Source organism: Brachionichthys hirsutus, chromosome 19 (genome assembly GCF_040956055.1).
Source record: "Brachionichthys hirsutus isolate HB-005 chromosome 19, CSIRO-AGI_Bhir_v1, whole genome shotgun sequence".
In the NCBI taxonomy this organism is placed as follows: domain Eukaryota; kingdom Metazoa; phylum Chordata; class Actinopteri; order Lophiiformes; family Brachionichthyidae; genus Brachionichthys; species Brachionichthys hirsutus.
In genome coordinates this window covers 5,667,620-5,684,388 of record NC_090915.1, presented here as the reverse complement: position 1 = coordinate 5,684,388, position 16,769 = coordinate 5,667,620, and the positions used below count along the sequence as shown (strand labels likewise).

The 16,769-nt window shown below is 44.5% G+C and overlaps 3 protein-coding genes across 3 annotated transcripts; all 3 read left to right on the top strand.

Moving 5' to 3' along the window:
* Positions 1–286: 286 nt before the first annotated feature.
* slc25a46 (solute carrier family 25 member 46) lies at positions 287–4,702 on the top strand. The gene is made up of 8 exons (XM_068752972.1): positions 287–551; positions 998–1,040; positions 1,406–1,463; positions 1,832–1,909; positions 2,620–2,720; positions 2,881–2,937; positions 3,145–3,202; positions 3,547–4,702. Exons 1-8 carry the CDS (start codon positions 287–289, stop codon positions 4,150–4,152), a joined length of 1,266 nt encoding a protein of 421 aa, XP_068609073.1. The 3' UTR covers positions 4,153–4,702.
* Positions 4,703–6,217: 1,515 nt separating this feature from the next.
* Positions 6,218–8,943, top strand: LOC137908757 (calponin homology domain-containing protein DDB_G0272472-like). The gene is made up of 4 exons (XM_068753179.1): positions 6,218–6,526; positions 7,116–7,343; positions 7,863–7,979; positions 8,497–8,943. The coding sequence occupies exons 1-4, from the start codon at positions 6,218–6,220 to the stop codon at positions 8,941–8,943; spliced, it is 1,101 nt and encodes a 366-aa protein (XP_068609280.1).
* A 2,332-nt stretch (positions 8,944–11,275) lies between these two features.
* wdr36 (WD repeat domain 36) lies at positions 11,276–16,644 on the top strand. Its single transcript, XM_068752844.1, has 22 exons — positions 11,276–11,522; positions 11,593–11,620; positions 11,707–11,807; positions 12,020–12,137; positions 12,234–12,366; positions 12,519–12,573; positions 12,700–12,832; positions 12,910–13,085; positions 13,181–13,301; positions 13,486–13,551; positions 13,793–13,882; positions 13,966–14,111; positions 14,188–14,302; positions 14,382–14,547; positions 14,644–14,752; positions 14,847–14,926; positions 15,027–15,134; positions 15,238–15,478; positions 15,674–15,793; positions 15,869–15,950; positions 16,205–16,389; positions 16,482–16,644. Exons 1-22 carry the CDS (start codon positions 11,358–11,360, stop codon positions 16,629–16,631), a joined length of 2,688 nt encoding a protein of 895 aa, XP_068608945.1. The 5' UTR covers positions 11,276–11,357; the 3' UTR covers positions 16,632–16,644.
* The last annotated feature ends 125 nt before the right edge of the window (positions 16,645–16,769 follow it).

Sequence of the window (16,769 nt, the reverse complement as noted above, 5' to 3'; positions counted from 1 at the left end):
AAAACATTAAATTAAAAGGCTGTAGTTCCCCCGCTGGCCTGTCGGCGGCAGTAGTGAGGCACACTCCTGCCTTCTTGAAATATAGTTGAGCTTCCGGGTTACAGGTGACAGGGGGGGATGTTTTGCAGCAGGTCAAATCATTCAGTGACGAAAACGCTTCTCTTAACACGTTCGCGTCGTTAATTTACCAGGACGCTGGATGTATTCACCTTGAATGATCAGCGCGATCTGACAACGGATCACGGCTCCGGTCCTCCCGCTCCCCTTTCAGGCACTGACCCTCTTGATGGCCTCCAGGAGGCCGGACAGCTTCGACGGCCTCGGCTACCGAGGCCGCGACGACCCGCTGTATGGAGCCAGCTACCCTGTTAGAAACGCCGGAGGCCCCGCGGAGCTGCATCATCACCACTGGGTCACTACGCCACCGGATATCCCCGGTAGCCGCAACTTGCACCATGGGGAGCGCACACCTCATTATGACGAGCCGCTCGGAGAGTCCGGGGGTCCCGGAGCCGCCTGGGATGCTCCGCAGCCAGGCGTACCGCCACCTGGTATGTCATTGTCGAGTGGGGGGGGGGGGGTGGTTGTGTTAGCTAATGACAGACAGCAATGCTAATCAGCTAGCAAGCTAAACTGTCAACATCAAACACTGATGGAAGACTAAAGTGCCAGCCCGCTATCTGCTCTTTAGCTGCTATGCTAACTTGGTGATTTCAGAACACAACGTAAACAGTTCAAGTATAAATCACATTTGGACTTAAGTAAATTGTTTTCAAGAAAACTGGCTAGTTGGTAGAGCTCCAGCTAAGGAGGCTAACTGCTGCTAAGTTTTCCTGTATGTTTTTGTTCGTAGGAGAATAAGCTTCTCCGTTAATCTGTTCTAATCATTAATCAAAGTTTCTTCCTGTTGTTGTTGTTGTTGTTTTTTATTCAATAGTGTTCACAATTTCATTCAACGTTATTTTATTAAATATTGCTTATTTTTTTGTTCTTGCAGAGCAGCTGAATCGATTTGCAGGATTTGGAATCGGACTAGTCAGGTTGGAAAAAAATGTTGTTGCTGTTGAGAATAATAAAATCCACATTTTATCATGAATTAATTTTGCTAAATATGTTTGCGTATAAACTGCTATGGTGCTGATGAGACAACTGCATGACTGTTGTATCAAACTCACAGTAACCTGCTCTGTCATCTTCATCCTCCTCATCTTCAACCTCCTCCTAATTATCTTGTTCTTCATCATCTTCAACCTAATCTTCCTAATCCTCCTCCTCTTCGTGTTTTCCTCCACATCCTCTTCTTCGGTCTCCTCCTCTTCATTGGCTGACTCTTCCTGCTCCTCCTCGGGTCCTTTCGTATTATCTTTGTGTTCTGTTTTTCATCATCCTCTTCATCTTTCTGCAGTCTGTTCACTGAGAACGTCCTGGCTCACCCCTGTATCGTCTTCCGCAGACAGTGCCAGGTATTTTCTGATCAATAGGTTTTTAAAATCACTATTTTCATTTATATTTTTTTATTTAAGATAAAATATATTTACACTTTTCATGGCGGGTCATGTTGTTTTGTAGTTTACCTCGCATCAGAGAAATAAAACGGGACAAAAAATATATTATGGGATGTTCAGCCTTAAAAGGCTGTCAGACGCTTTATTTTTGGAATTTTGTTGCAAAAGTCATTAAATTGTGTCAGTCACATATTGATAATCATCAGTAATTGTTTGTTGACCATAAACAAATATTGATATATGTACTTTCATTTTCAGTTTTATTGAATTGGTTGTATTTAAATGTTTTAGCAACCCGCTGCGATCTGATTGGGTGTTTATCTCAGGTGAACTACCACGCCCGCTGCTACCACCTGACTCCATTCAGCGCCGTCGCTGTCATGTCCTCCATCACCAAGGCTCAGGTGACCAAAATAATCATGGCATCACTCGAGTACAGTGGTTCCCAATCACCGGGCTGCGGCCCGGTACCGGTCCGTGAGGCATTTGTTACCGGGCCGCACAGAAAGAACAACTAATGTATACAATTTCCGTTGTATCGATTATTAGTCTGACAGGTGTTTTATTTTGAAAAATGATCAGATTTTTACCGACATAGCATTCGCGTGTTTCTTCTTGGTCACGTAATAAGTTACTCGAAAAGCATTAAGCTGTAAACTAGGGAAAATCAGGACACAAACCATCTTTGGAGAGCTTCTTTGCAAAGGGGAAAAGGCTAACTAAGGAGCCAGAAAAAAAAGAAAGCTTCTTTTAACAGATGAGAGTCAGACTTCAAGTTAAAATACAGGTTTATCCCACAGGTGACTCCACACCAAGTCCACTCTGCATCATATGTGGCGACAGGCTAGAAAACGAGGCAATGAAGCCTTCAGCCCTCTTGTGTAGCTAATATACGGTTTAATGGTTACATTACATTTACATTAATTGCCTGGCATGAAACCGGTCTGTGGCAGGAAAAAGGTTGGGGGACCCCTCCCTGCTTGAGTGGGATTAATTGATTTGTTTGGTGTATCTCCTGGCGCCCCCTCTAGTGTTCAGGATGTGAAAGCTCTTGTTGTTGGTATTGAGTTTTAATGACTGAGCCTGACCAGGTATCAATAACGATGCTCTTCAGGGTATGAGAGCTCTGTGGAAAGGGATGGGCAGCACCTTTATTGTTCATGGCATCACACTGGGAGCTGAAGGCATCCTCAGCGAGTTCACACCATTACCACGGTAACCACCCGGTACTCATGCTACTCAAGTATTGCATCATTATTATTAATGTAGTATTATTACTTGTGCTGTTAATGCGGTGCTACTTCTGTGCACCTTAGTGTTGTTCAGGAATATCACCGTATCTATCTATTGATTAACTGAGTGTTTTTGTTTACAGGGAACTTTCTCACAGGTGGACCTGGAAGCAGCTGGCTGGACACCTCATACTGAAAGGGTCAGTTCACTCCTTCACGCACTGCCCTCCGGCATCTATTTACATCATTTATCCTGCAACATTCTGATGGAGCAACAGCTTTAAGTTGTCAAAACGATTCTCTTTTATCTTTTATGTGAATTTCATTAATGCAATGAAAATGATCTACGTCAAAAAATGCATGCAAAGTTCACACGGGTGAAATGTGACCGTGTCTCTCGCCTACAGGTTAACGGCTGTGGTTGCTCTGCCATTTTACTGCGCCAGCCTTATGGAGACCGTCCAGGTGACTAGATTATTGATCACCGATTTAGGCATGTATTGGAAGTGTTTGATAAACATTCAGACTCAACTGTTCGAGCTGCTTTTATTTAAGTGAGGGTCCATTTTGTAGCACTTCCTTGACCTTTCAGTTCCACACCACTGAAACCTCAGACTTCTACGAAGTCTACGGTTTCTCGTGATCTGAAGAAAACGGCAGATGTTAGAAAGAGAAGTCTGAATTAAATAAAAGGCTAAACTTGCTGCAGATCAACTCCAAGTACGTGGACGGCATAATGTGAAAGCAGTGGTAAATTAATTTACCCAGAACTGTCGGCCTCATTACCGTCTAACCTTCTGTCTCCACAGAGCGACATTGTCCGTGACGACTCCTCGTCCGGTCTGCTGGACTGCATCCGTGAGGGCGTGTCCCGTTTGTTGGGTGTTGGCGCTCCTCACAGTCGCCGCCTACTTCCCCTCAGATCCCTTCTGCTTCCTGCCGCAGCGCACGCCATCCTACGTTACGCCATCGCCGCTTCTGTCCAAAGGGTGGCGCTATGGATCTACCAGTGGACCAAGAAAGAACAGACAAACCCCAGCAACCCTCTGGACGCTTACTTTCCCGAGCTGGCAGCGGCTTGGGCTGGTTCTCTCGTGGCTGACGTCGTGCTGTTTCCCTTGGAGACGGCGATGCACCGCCTCAGCCTGCAGGGCACGCGCACCATCATCGACGCCACCGACGGCGTAGTCGCTGTGGGAAACGGCAGCAGCTCGCTGGTCCTTCCCTTCAACACGCAGTATGACGGCTTCTCCGACTGTCTCCACGCCATCTCCCGCAAGGAAGGCGTGGCGGGCTTCTACCGCGGGTTCGGGGCTCTAGCGGTGCAGTACGCGTTGCACGGAGCGCTGCTGGCTGCAGCCAGGACCGTGCTGAGGCTGCTGCTGCTGGAAGGACGGGGCGGCTCCAGTCTGTAACCGTAGAGACAAGTTTAATGTGTCATCAATTCACACTGACCATGCACTACGGCGAATATTCAGGAAGTTATGTCCAGATTTATCAAGAAAAATGTTTTGCACTGTTTGTCAAAATGCCCATTCTAATGAGAAAGAAAAATGTATGTCGCCATGGTGACTGAACTTGAGAATTAAGTGGCAGTCAGTAAAACCATGACCAATGATGAATTCAATGAGTCAATAACAGGAGTTCTGTCAACATATCACCATAGCAACATGCTATAATTAACCAAGCAACCGCCAGGAAGAGGTCCTTCGTGTCTTTCGTTGTTCAGTTGTTGGCAGTTTTTCCCAACGAGCTCATTTTAGTTCTGCTGAGCATAAAGTCAATGTTGGCTGACCTCCTCATCCAGCATGAATTCTCAATCCTTTTAGAAATGGTATCGTGTTTGTGTTTAATTGCTGTGAGCTGGTTGGTCAATGAAAGCTGTATGTACGTCAACATCCTCGACCAAAATGAAAAACTGTACTCGTTTACAGTTGTGAAAATAAAATAAATGCCCTACAAAAAGATTTAGCTTCATAATACATGTGTTAAATGTTTCATTTAAAGCTGCTGTTCAAATTCCAGAATAAAAGTTTTGGATTATAACATTTTCTTAAAAGTGAAATCTATTAACCTAATCTCTTAGCAAATTCTGCTAAAAATATGTTAGTAAGTGTAGAAGGGTTTGCTTACATTTTTAGTGACAGCTGACTGGAAATACGTATAAATGTTTTCATATTTCATTCAATTGTTTGCTTAGTGTATTTTGTGTATTCACATCTTTAACTGTTTGGGTAGAGATTACTATTCCCTGACCTCTTCTTAGGTCATTGGTTTGGGAACACAAAACACAACTACATAGAATTAATTTTACTACAATCCCCAGAGTTCTGGAGTTTGAGAAACAGTTGAGAAAATATATGGGGGAATGTGAACTTAATTACACATTTACAGTGTTGGGCAAGTTACTCAAGATCAGTAATATATTATTACTAGTTACTTGCTGGAAAAAGTAATTACATTACTTTGCTTATTACTCCCTGCCAAAGGTAACTAGTTAATTATTACTTTAAGTTACTTTTTTTCTTCTAGCCCTCAATAATTGCATCCTTTCTTCCCTAAAGGCTCACTTTGCATGTTCAACATTAGCGGATGTTTCTTCTTTGTAACTTCTCATTGTTGGTTTAACTCCAAACAGGTTCCTGAACACGCCACATGATGAGTCCGTCTGAGTGAGTCTGGACCCTCATTTGAACTAAATGAACATGAAGACTGTTACTTTGTAGGAATTTGTAAATTGCTGACTAAATAAAACCACATCTGGACTCAAACTGATAACGAAACACACTTTTTGAACAATTTCAGTTGTTTATTAAAGCAGGCCCTTTACAGGAGTTTTCTGTTGCACACAAACGCGTCTAAGGACCAAAGACCACAAATATTTTATTATTACATGGAACATCCGGATGGCGTCTGAAGTTGGCTCTCTGGTGGGGAAAATCAGTGCAGAACATTTCTATAAGTACCACAGGGATCAGCATCTACAGTGTTGACTCTTTGTTTTTCTACACCGAGTGGCATTATTTGTACGTCAGGAGAGAAAATGTCTCACTGGTGGTGCTGCATTGAGCTCCATAGTCCTTGCAGCACTCACCATAAACCAGGCAGTTGTGTCACACTGGCACATGAAGCTCCTGGAGAACGCCGCATCACAGCGTCCTTTGCAGCTTGCTGTTAAAGACAAACAACATAAACGGTATCTTTAAACATTTCATACATTTTTAACTTAATTATTCATCTACATCTGCATAATTATATAAAAGTAAGTAATACAAGCGAGTGCATTTTGTGTTTGGGTACAAAATGGTATCCTTGCAACCAAAAAGTTCAAAGGCAACAAAGAGCTTAGTGCTTTAGTGTGTTCCTTTGCTGTTGGGAGACATTAAAGCAAGCCCCTGCTTTGATCTGGGTCATAAAAGTGAGTGCTTTGTCATGCAAGATTCAGTCTTTCACCAAGAGACAACCTTGAGAGATACGATGATGGAACCACAGCTTGAGACTGAGACCCAGCGGACCGACTCTGCCTGCGATCTCTCCAGACAACTGAGGGAGATAGCTGCAGAGAAGAAGGAGCTCGAGTTGCAGCTGAAACGAGAGCGATTTAACATCCAGGAGCTGCGTATGGATCATCAGAGGCTCAAGCTCAAGAATACCAAGCAAGAGCAACGGGTAGAAAGTCTGAAGGCGGCCAAGGAATTGGAGTTTGAGCGGTTCACTAGATCAATCGCCAAACTTCGTGCTGCGCTTAAGTCATCGGACGACGAGAGGTGCTCTCTCGAACAGGAGAAGGTAGGCATTCCATGTGTTAATTATACAAAATATGTGTTAATATACTGGTATACAATGGCATTGCTAGGCATTCCATGTTACATTATACAAAATATGTGTTAATATACTGGTATACAGTGGCATTGCTAGGCATTCCATGTGTTACATTATACAAAATATGTGTTAATATACTGGTATACAGTGGCATTGCTAGGCATTCCATGTGTTACATTATACAAAATATGTGTTAATATACTGGTATACAGTGGCAAATTGTTTTTTTGCACATTAAAATGCACAATATATAAGTAAAAAATGGCCAGATCAATAGAAAAACAAAGTTGGCACAATATATATAAAACAGTGCAAATAAATAACGTTAAACAAAATAAATAGTACAAATTTATTTATTTTTATTTTATTGGTATTGTTAAATGATGATTTATGTATTTATGACTTTCAACGGAAACAAGACCGCAAGGGCTTTTTTGGAATGCTCCTCTTAGACAGGATGTTTGACTGTACTTGTACTGTAATACATACTACTGTTTGACTGTACTTGTACTCTAACATTCTATCTAATAAATATATTCATCATATTCATCATCAGGTGAAGCTGACTCGAGCGGTGAAGGAGCGCCAGCTTCGCACGACGACGCAAGACCACCGTATGAAGGATGTGGACAAGCGAGCAGAGTTTGAGCAGTCCAATAAATTGATCGCTCACCTCCGTGCTGCTCTTAAATCAGGCAACGCTGATTATAACCGGCTCAATCAGGAGAAAATGTCCCTCATAGAAGCGGAGAAGAAGGCCAGAATTCAGCACGAAGAGGAGAAGGTAGGCATTTTGACACCCACAGCCACAACACTAGAGGGAGCTCAGGTTGTTACCTGATTACTCCCTCCTATAAGACAAACATGGGTAAATCATATTTTTACAATACTGCCCCCCCCAAGGGTGGAACTGTTTGACTCCTGCCCTCAAAACATGCACCTCTTTGGCCTCCTTCAAAACGGCCCTAAAAATTCACCTTTCATGGGGGCAGAAACGGAGATAGTCATCACGACTCTCTCCGGATCAATCCCCCTTTTTTTGTCCACCTACATTGTACAATATGTGTCTTTTTAATTTTAATTTATTGTTATTTTGCATCTGTGGAGTAATTTATTTTTATTTTATTGGTATTGTTAAATGTTGATGATTTATGTACTAAGGACTTTCAACGGAAACAAGACCGCAAGGGCTTTTTTGGAATGCTTTGACTGTACTTGTGCTGTAATACATACTACTGTTTGACTGTACTTGTACTCTAACATTCTATCTAATAAATATATTCCTCATATTTATCATCATCAGGTGAAACTGGCTCAACAGTTGACCTCCACCAACGCTGAATGCAAACGGCTCCAGGATCAGAGACTCTTTCTCCTGGAAGAGGCGGAGAAGGACAGCGACAACAACGAGCAGGAGAAGGTAGGCATTTTGACACCCACAGCCACAACACTAGAGGGAGCTCAAACAACAACCTGATTACTCCCTCCTATAAGACAAACATGGGTAAATCATATTTTTACAACACTGCCCCCCAAGGGTGGAACTGTTTGACTCCTGCCCTCAAAACATGCACCTCTTTGGCCTCATTCAAAACGGCCCTAAAAATTCACCTTTCATGGGGGCAGAAACGGAGCTAGTCATCACGACTCTCTCCGGATCAATCCCCCTTTTTTTGTCCACCTACGTTGTACAATATGCGTCTTTTTAATTTTAATTTATTGTTATTTTGCATCTGTGGAGTAATTTATTTTTATTTTATTGGTATTGTTAAATGTCGATGATTTATGTACTAAGGACTTTCAACGGAAACAAGACCGCAAGGGCTTTTTTGGAATGCTTTGACTGTACTTGTGCTGTAATACATACTACTGTTTGACTGTACTTGTACTCTAACATTCTATCTAATAAATATATTCCTCATATTTATCATCATCAGGTGAAACTGGCTCAAGAGTTGTCCTCCGCCAAAGCAGAGCTGAAGGAGGAGCTCCGGCTTCAGGTGGAAAAGGAGGCGGAATTAAATGCTGCACTGAATTCCGCCAATGCTGAACGCGACCGGCTCCAGGATGAGAGACGCGTTCTCCTGGAAGAGGCAGTTAAGGCCAGAGACATCAACGAGCAGGAGAAGGCGAAGCTGGAGCTCAAGGTGACTGTCGCTATGGCAGACCTGAAGGAGCTCCAGCTTCGCCTGGAGCAACAGAAGAAGGAAGAGCTCACCGCCACTGCAACCTCCAGTGAGGCTGAGGACACTTTGGGGAAGGATGAGGGTGGACAGGTTGAGAGCCAGACACCAAAGAAAGCCCCAAAGAAGTGGTATCAAAGACGGCTGCGGTTTAAGAAGAAAAACTCCGCAGCCAAAGAGCCCGGCCAAACAAGAAAGTGATTGCAAAAACGGGAGCCTTCCGTTTTTGCAATCACTTTCTTCATTTATTTCTTTTCAATTTAGTTTAGTTTCATTAATCTCTAATTCAGTTAATCTCAGCCTCCCCGCAGCCGCAGGCCATGTCAGAAAAGGGTGGAGTGCACCCTCCAGGTCGGGGAGGAGATCCTGCCCCAGTGGAGGAGTTGAGGTACCCGGGGTCTTGTTCACGAGTGAGGGAAGGATGGAGCGGGGATCGACAGACGGATCGGTGCAGCGTCTGCAGTGATGCGGACGCTGCATAGATCCGTCATGGTGAAGAGAGAGCTGAGCCGAAAGGCGAAGCTCTCGATTTACCGGTCGATCTTCGTTCTCCTACCCTCACCTATGGTCACGAGCTTTGGGTCGTGACCGAAAGAACGAGATCACGGGTACAAAGCGGCTGGAAATGAGCTTCCTCCGTGGGTGGCTGGGCTCTCCCTTAGAGATAGGGTTGAGAAGCTCAGCCATCCGGGAGGAGCTCGGAGTAGAGCCGAGCTCCTCCTCCCTGAGGGCACGTCTCCCCCCCGGGAGGAGATCCACGGGGAAGACCCAGGCCAGCCGAGAGACTCTGTCTCTCAGCTGGCCTGGGAACGCCTCGAACCCTGGAGGGTGCACTAAGCAGACTTCCCTGCTTAGGCTGCTGCATAAGGGGATGATTGATTTCTTATTCTAGATGTGTTATTGTTGTGTGTGTGTGTATTTGTGGTGTCCTTGAGGGCTGAGAAAGGCGCGTGTAAATAAATTTTATTGTTATTATTATATTGTGTGTGTTTGTTTTCTTGTTTTATTTGATAGTTTGAGGAGCAACAGCTTTGCATTAAACCTATAGCTCTGACACTGCTTATTGACAGCTCTGTGAATTCCCCTCTCCACCAATCGCATCGTCTCCATGCTGAACTGATCACTAATCAATAGCCTGTTGGTGGAAATACTTCCTGTTCAGCACAGCGACGTCCTGCTATTCATGGATGCTGCAGGTTCTCTTTCCAACATGGAGCCCTTGTTAATCTCTGACGTATTATATTAGTCATCCCCGTGCATATAGAATAATTTCATGATATCTGAAAAAGAATCAACAGACTCCAATTAATTTCTGCAAAAGACTATGTTTAAGCGACTTTGAGAGTCTATAAAAGTGTGATATAAATCAAATGTTTTATTATTATTGTACTATATATTTTTTTACTAAGGCTATTGGTGTGTTTGCTCTAAGGCAGTGGTTATTATTGCCTTGTTGGAGGTACCGAACCCCGAGGGTTCGATCGAACCCAGGTTAAGTAACAAATCTGCTCTCTAAAAATAAATATCCATTCATCCATTTTCAGCTTATCCGGGGCTTATTTAAAAAAAAAAAAAAAAAAATACTGCTGTGCCAGGAATTGATTTCCGCCTCTGGTAAATCATTAACAGAATTGCATTTTCTCTTTTAAATAGAGACGTAGAATCACTTACTCCGACTGAGCAGCACGGAACGGCAAGGCACAAGTCAGCAAAATGACAGCACAAAATACAGTAGAAGACATCCTTTGGTAAAGCTGAAAAACACACAGAATAAATAAACGGAATACTCTGACGGAGGGAGGCAGGGAGGTGAAACGTCCCCAACCTCTTTCAGAATCCTGCTGGAGGTCTGAGACTCCTGCTTTTAAGAAGGCTGAGGGGTAAAGGTCGAATTAAGAGTCTGGTGATCTCACAAGCTGGAAGGGAGGATCATCCGGTCCGGCCAGAACACGGGTCTAGACGCCGCAAACAGCTGGAAGAACATCAACGCACATCTGTGCCAGACGCAAGCAGAGAGGAAGGCGACTGCGACTCGCTGCTCAGTCACCGGCGACAAATTCACGTCACGACATGCTCAGAGACTAACAACATCAACACGCTGTGGGAAATATTTATTCATCTTAAATGATCAGTACGGTGTAATGTTTTAGCTGTCTGGACTCACACGCTACTACCTTCTATACCAAACGCAGATATGCTGATAAAATCATGAAATAAATTTGGTGGATTAGAATTATAAGAAGAAGAGCAGAGAATGGACAAACTGCTTTATTACTTAAAATGTTTACCATAAAATATTTTTTTTTATTGCTTTTTTATTTATTTAAATTCTATTTCTATTTGTTTTGTGTAGCTCCGTTCGTGAATTAACGTTTCACCTTTTTCGTTTCATTATTGTTTTAATTATTGAATAAATGTGTGTTTTCCTGCTTTTGGTCGGAAACATTTATTCATCGTCAGGCCGGAACCGTAGTATTTTATTGTTTCCAGTCGGACTCAGTTCTTTGGCCCTCTGCATGTGTTTGGAGCTAGTGTTCCGTTCCTTCTCTCTGTTTTATATTTCTGTTTGCGTGTGTTCGGTCTTCGTCCGGTAAGGTCGGCCTTTGCTACCGGACATGTCGGTTAGTGGGAGTCGAACGGGCGGCGGGAGTTCCTTGTTTTCTGGCTTCCGTGTTCTGGGGCTTTATTCCAACCACGTGCCACACGCGCTCAGGTACCACAAGAAACACCGCGAGTTTTACGTGGTGACGTCAGTCGGGAAATGTTTCCACACATACAACGTAAGAAACTTAAATTTAATATAAAAAAAAAATCAGGCGTACTGATTGTTGGTGTGTTTATTCCTTTCAGGTGAACAAGTTGGGGATCGTTGCTGTCAGTGAGTACATTTAAATTTATTATAACTCCATTTTCTCTGATGCGAGTCTCGCTCCCTGACTGTGACGTCATGTGGTGTTTTCCTAGGCAACAGTCTTCCCGATGACATCACATGTCTAGCGGCAGACAGGATGTTGGTGTTCGCCGCCGCTGGAAAACTCATCAGCGCCTTTGCAAGGAACAAAGAAGTAAAAACAACTTTATTTAAAAAAAAAAAAAATGAAAGCAAACACTGCGTTTTGTCATTTATAGGTGCAGAATTATTACATTAGATTGATCACACATTTATTTTTGAGTGCATTTATATTTCTTTTTATCATACATTTCTGTTGACACATTTTTACCTTTTAGAAAAGTAGAAACTGCAAACAAACACACTTACAGTTGGCTCTCCGTACAGGTGGTGATGCGTTACCGAGGCCACGGACAGGAAGTGCGTCTGCTGCTTCCTCTAGGGGATCAGCTGATCTCAGCCGACAGTGGAGGCGATGTCATCATCTGGGATGTTCAGGGAGGAGGTGAGGGGGCGGAGCTTCAATCACTTTCACATGGGTCTTTGTTGTACTTCTGCTGTTGACAATCTCTCTCTCTCTCGCTCTCTCGCTCTCTCTCAGATGTGTACTTACAGCTGCGGTTTGACCCCTCCTCCTTTGACGTGTCAGCCATGATGCATCCAAGCACCTACCTGAACAAGGTGCTGCTGGGAAGTTCCCAGGGTGCACTGCAGCTCTGGAACATCAAGACTAGGTTGGCATGTTTCAGAATGATGATGTTGCAAAACGCTGAGTAATCCATGTCGGCCCTGAATTTATTCTGACAGGACTTTTACCAACTGTAAAAACCTTTTTGGATTTTAAGCAGCATTGTTTCTAATTTAATATTTCGTTTTATGTCTTCAGTAAGTTGTTGTACAACTTCCCCGGCTGGTCGGCTGGAGTCACTGCTCTGCAGCAGGTCGGTAACTACGGTATATAAAAAGATATCGGTGTCCTAAAGCCCAAACCTTCATGCTTTGTTAATGCAGAGTTTCAGTTTTGACAAGAACTAATTATGAGCTAAAGTTAAATATTATATTTTCAGAGTCCTGCAGTGGATGTGGTTGGTATCGGCATGGCAACAGGTCGCATCATTATTCACAATATCCGATTGGATGAGTCGGTGATGAGCTTCACGCAGGATTGGGGACCGGTCTGCTCAGTTGCTTTCAGAACAGGTGCACATAGTAGTCTCTCTCTCTCTCTCTCTCTCTCGCCATAATTGACTTTGAACAGATTGACGTTGATCTTTCAGACGGCCCCCCCATCATGGCGTCCTGCAGTCCTCAGGGTCACATTGCATTCTGGGATTTGGAGCGGCGCCAGCTGGTCACTCAGCAGACACACGCCCACCACACGGCCATCGCTGCGGCAACCTTCCTGCATGGTGAACCGCTATTATTCACCAATGGGGCTGACAATGCCATTAAGGTAATATTGATAACTGATTTATTATTAATAATAACGGTGATGGATTAACTCTTAATTCGCACCACTGCTAAGAATAAAACTTTAAAATTATACAGGTATGGATTTTTGACCAAGAAGGGGGTGGGGCCAGATTGTTGCGGAGTAGGCAGGGTCACAGTGCCCCACCGACCACCATTGATCACCATGGCAACGATGGAAAAAACATCCTTAGTGCAGGTAACAGAAAAACATCATTTATTCAATTTGAACATGTTGTTTTAAATGTTCTATAATTTTACGCTTGGTGTACATTCTTTTGTTTGTTAATTATCCATCCATCCATTTTCTTAAAAAAAAATATATATATTTATTTACTTAGGATTGAGACATTGTAAAAATGATATTTTTCTTCATCCTGCAGGTCAGGATGGGACACTGCAATCATTCTCCACTGTCCATGAGCGTTTCAACAAGAACCTAGGTCACGGTGAGCCCTACCGTCCAATCAGACTCCTTTAAAAAAAAAGAAAACTGATGTCTAAGTGGTCAGAGCCTTTTATTGGTTGCCCATAGAAATAACCAGTCAGAATTTATGTAGTAGAAGAAGACCTCTTTGTTCAACCCTTTTAGAATAGGTGGAGCGCCTGTCAGCCAATCAGATGAGATCTAATCTTTGCAACCGGGAAGCTGGAACATAATCATCTGTCTGACCGAAACGTTATTTTCAGGCTCCATCAACAAAAAGAAAGAACATAAGAAGAAGAAGGGTTTGTTGTACGAGGAGCTGCGTCTTCCTTCCATCACGGCGTTCTCCTCAGGTGGGCGCTCTCAAACCTGCTGACTGAGAACCCTGTTAACAGAACCTTGTGCTCAAACTCTGGTTCTCTGTGTTGCTTGGCAGCTACTGCTCGCCAGTCAGAGTGGGATGGCATCGTTGCCTGCCATCGTGGTCGCTTAGCAACCACCACGTGGAACTACAATCGGTGCACCATGGGAGCTCACAAACTAAAGCCACCGACAGGCATTTGCCGGGATGCCATAGCAACAGTAGGCCGCCCCCACGCCTGAATTTCTCTAAAGTCCTCCCCATGAGTGTCACATGACCTCATGTCTCCGTTCTCAGGCTGTCAGCATCACTTCTTGCGGCAACTTCGCTCTGGTTGGCTTATCTTGCGGCCGTGTCGAGGTCTACAACATGCAGTCCGGCCTGCACAGGGGTTGCTATGGCGATGAGAAAGGTGTGTTCTGCTGTTCTCAGCTGTGCTCGGTCCACTTTGAGTGTCCCTCCGTCATTGACCCCTTCTCCCTCTCTTCCAGCTCACAATGGGGTCGTGCGCGGCGTCGCCACGGACACCCTCAATCAGCTGACGCTGACTGCAGGCTCGGATTGGCTGCTCAGGTTCTGGCGCTTCAAGACCAGGAAGCAGGAAGGTCAGCTAAAGCTAAATGCTGCCCCAGCTGGCATGAAGCTACACAGAGACAGGTATTAGCTATTAGTGTGGTACTGCAAGCAATTAGTCTCAGCGTGGTGTTTACATTGAGCCGGATAATAAACAGTATTCTCTTCACTTTCTGCTAGTGGGATGTTAGCATTAGCACTGGATGACTTCACACTGCTGGTGGTTGACATAGAAACCAGGCGAGTCGTCAGGAAGTTTGCTGGTCACCACGGCTGCATCAATGATATGGTGGGTCCATAAATCTGATAGTTAATATACTACTGTAGACTAGATCAATAAATCTCGTGGTTGTTTCACGTGAATGTTTTTTGTCTGTCGTCAGACATTCAGTCCTGACGGCCGATGGCTGATCACCGTGGCGATGGACTGCACCATTCGCACCTGGGATCTCCCCTCTGGGTGGTAAGAGTGCTTTTAAAATCAATGATTGGAATAATTGATCGTGTTTAAAGGTTCATTAATGGTTTGTCTTCTGCCTCTTAACTTCCATTTCGCTCTTTAGTCTTGTTGACTGTTTCCTGGTTGCCATGGCACCAGTGGGAGTCTCCCTGTCACCAACTGGAGACTTCCTGGCTACTGCTCACGTTGACAGCCTGGGCATCGTCCTCTGGTCTGAACCGATCACCTCTCAGGATGCAGTAAATTAACCTGAGAGTGTCGCGTACAGCCATTCCTCCTGCAGCCAGTCACAGCGCAGCTTTCCCCCCCCTCAGGACCAATAAGAGTCTGTGTGGGCCTGTGGGGCTCCGCCCCCTCCCGGCTGATTACCAACCAGCTATGGAGATGCTGCCGGGTGTCACCATGGAGGAGTCGGAACAGCAAGTGGTATCAAACGAGGATGATGATGATGAGGATGCCTATGAGTCAGCTGATCAGTTGGGGGCGGAGCTTGTGACTCTGTCTCTGCTGCCAGAGTCTCGATGGAAAAGTCTGCTGCACCTGGACATCATCAAGGTGAGTCGTCAGCGCTGACCTGAGGTCAGTTTGATAAATATGCATCGGGTTCATGCAGACAATAAAATAGAACATAAAAGCCGTCACTGAGGAGGCGTGGCCTTCCACAATGAAGTCATCTAAGAGTTTGAATTGGACACATGATTCAAGATAATTAACTAATCATGATAATGTGAGATGTGTTGTTCCTTGCAGCGGAGGAACAAGCCTGTAGCGCCCCCTGCAGCTCCGGCTGCTGCGCCTTTCTTCCTGCCAACACTTACGGGTCTCACGCCCCGATTCACAGCCCCTGAGACGGTGCAAGAGGAAACCCAGGTACATCTCGCGTTTCCCCTTGACGAATCATAACGATGATGAAGTTGTTACCGATGAAACCGCGTCTGTGTTCAGTCAAAGGTGTTGAGCTGGGGTTCGTTGTGTCAGAGGTCAGAGTTCAGTTCTGAACTGGAGTCGGCCATGCAGTCGGGGTCATGTGAGTTCTGTTTTTTAATCTTTCTTACATGTTATAAAGTCGATCCTGAAGTTTTTTTTTTTCATACAGACATTTCAGTTGCTTTGCGTTTATATTATGCTACATTTCGAGGTAGCTAACAGTTAGCATCGAGCTGCACAGACGGGTAGGTTGCTAGAGTGCTGCATCCGTTCGCTGGATAGTCGTCACCACGATGGTGAAAAACTCTGATGTTACCAGAACCTGGACCCAACTCTCTCTCTCTCTCTGAGCAGTTGATCGCCCGATCCGTTTACTGAAGAATTGTGGGCCGGCAGCGATCTCTGTTGAGCTCGCCTCTCTGACAGAGGGCGGCAAAGACAACAGCCTCCTGCTCGCCTTCATTCAAATGATTGGCAGCATGTTTGCCACCGGGCGGGACTTTGATCTGGCACATGCTTACCTGGCACTCTTCTTGAAGGTGAGCCAATCAAATCACAGCAGTCCTTTTGAGTGCAACTGGTGTTTCTGTTCTAAAATAAAACCTTTGCGTTTCATGGTTTGATTTTTCAGCTTCATCTCCGGTCACTGTCCCAGGACTCTGAGGCTATGGAAGCTTTGCAGTGCCTATCCTCCCATCTGGAGGTAGGGTGGGCGGAGCTACAGGCATCATTTGATCAATCACTGTGTGTGCTGTCATACGTGAAGAGTGCGCTACTGTGATGCAGTATTAATAAAATGGTTTCTAAATAAAACGGCTGCTCAGTTTGTCCAGCAGGGCGGTGCAAAAGTGTAAAACGCATTTGTATGTTTTCTGTCGACTGATTTATAACCAACTCTTTATTTAAATGTAATCGTGGT

Coding starts and splice junctions, on each gene's coding strand:
- slc25a46 (XM_068752972.1), top strand. CDS start 287: ATGGCCTCCAGGAGGCCGGACAGCTTCGACGGCCTCGGCTACCGAGGC. Junction 1,041..1,405: donor TTTGGAATCGGACTAGTCAG/GTTGGAAAAAAA, acceptor ATCTTTCTGCAG/TCTGTTCACTGAGAACGTCC. Junction 2,938..3,144: donor GGACACCTCATACTGAAAGG/GTCAGTTCACTC, acceptor TCTCGCCTACAG/GTTAACGGCTGTGGTTGCTC.
- LOC137908757 (XM_068753179.1), top strand. CDS start 6,218: ATGGAACCACAGCTTGAGACTGAGACCCAGCGGACCGACTCTGCCTGC. Junction 7,344..7,862: donor TTCAGCACGAAGAGGAGAAG/GTAGGCATTTTG, acceptor TATCATCATCAG/GTGAAACTGGCTCAACAGTT. Junction 7,980..8,496: donor ACAACAACGAGCAGGAGAAG/GTAGGCATTTTG, acceptor TATCATCATCAG/GTGAAACTGGCTCAAGAGTT.
- wdr36 (XM_068752844.1), top strand. CDS start 11,358: ATGTCGGTTAGTGGGAGTCGAACGGGCGGCGGGAGTTCCTTGTTTTCT. Junction 13,883..13,965: donor CATCACGGCGTTCTCCTCAG/GTGGGCGCTCTC, acceptor GTTGCTTGGCAG/CTACTGCTCGCCAGTCAGAG. Junction 15,479..15,673: donor TGCACCTGGACATCATCAAG/GTGAGTCGTCAG, acceptor TGTTCCTTGCAG/CGGAGGAACAAGCCTGTAGC.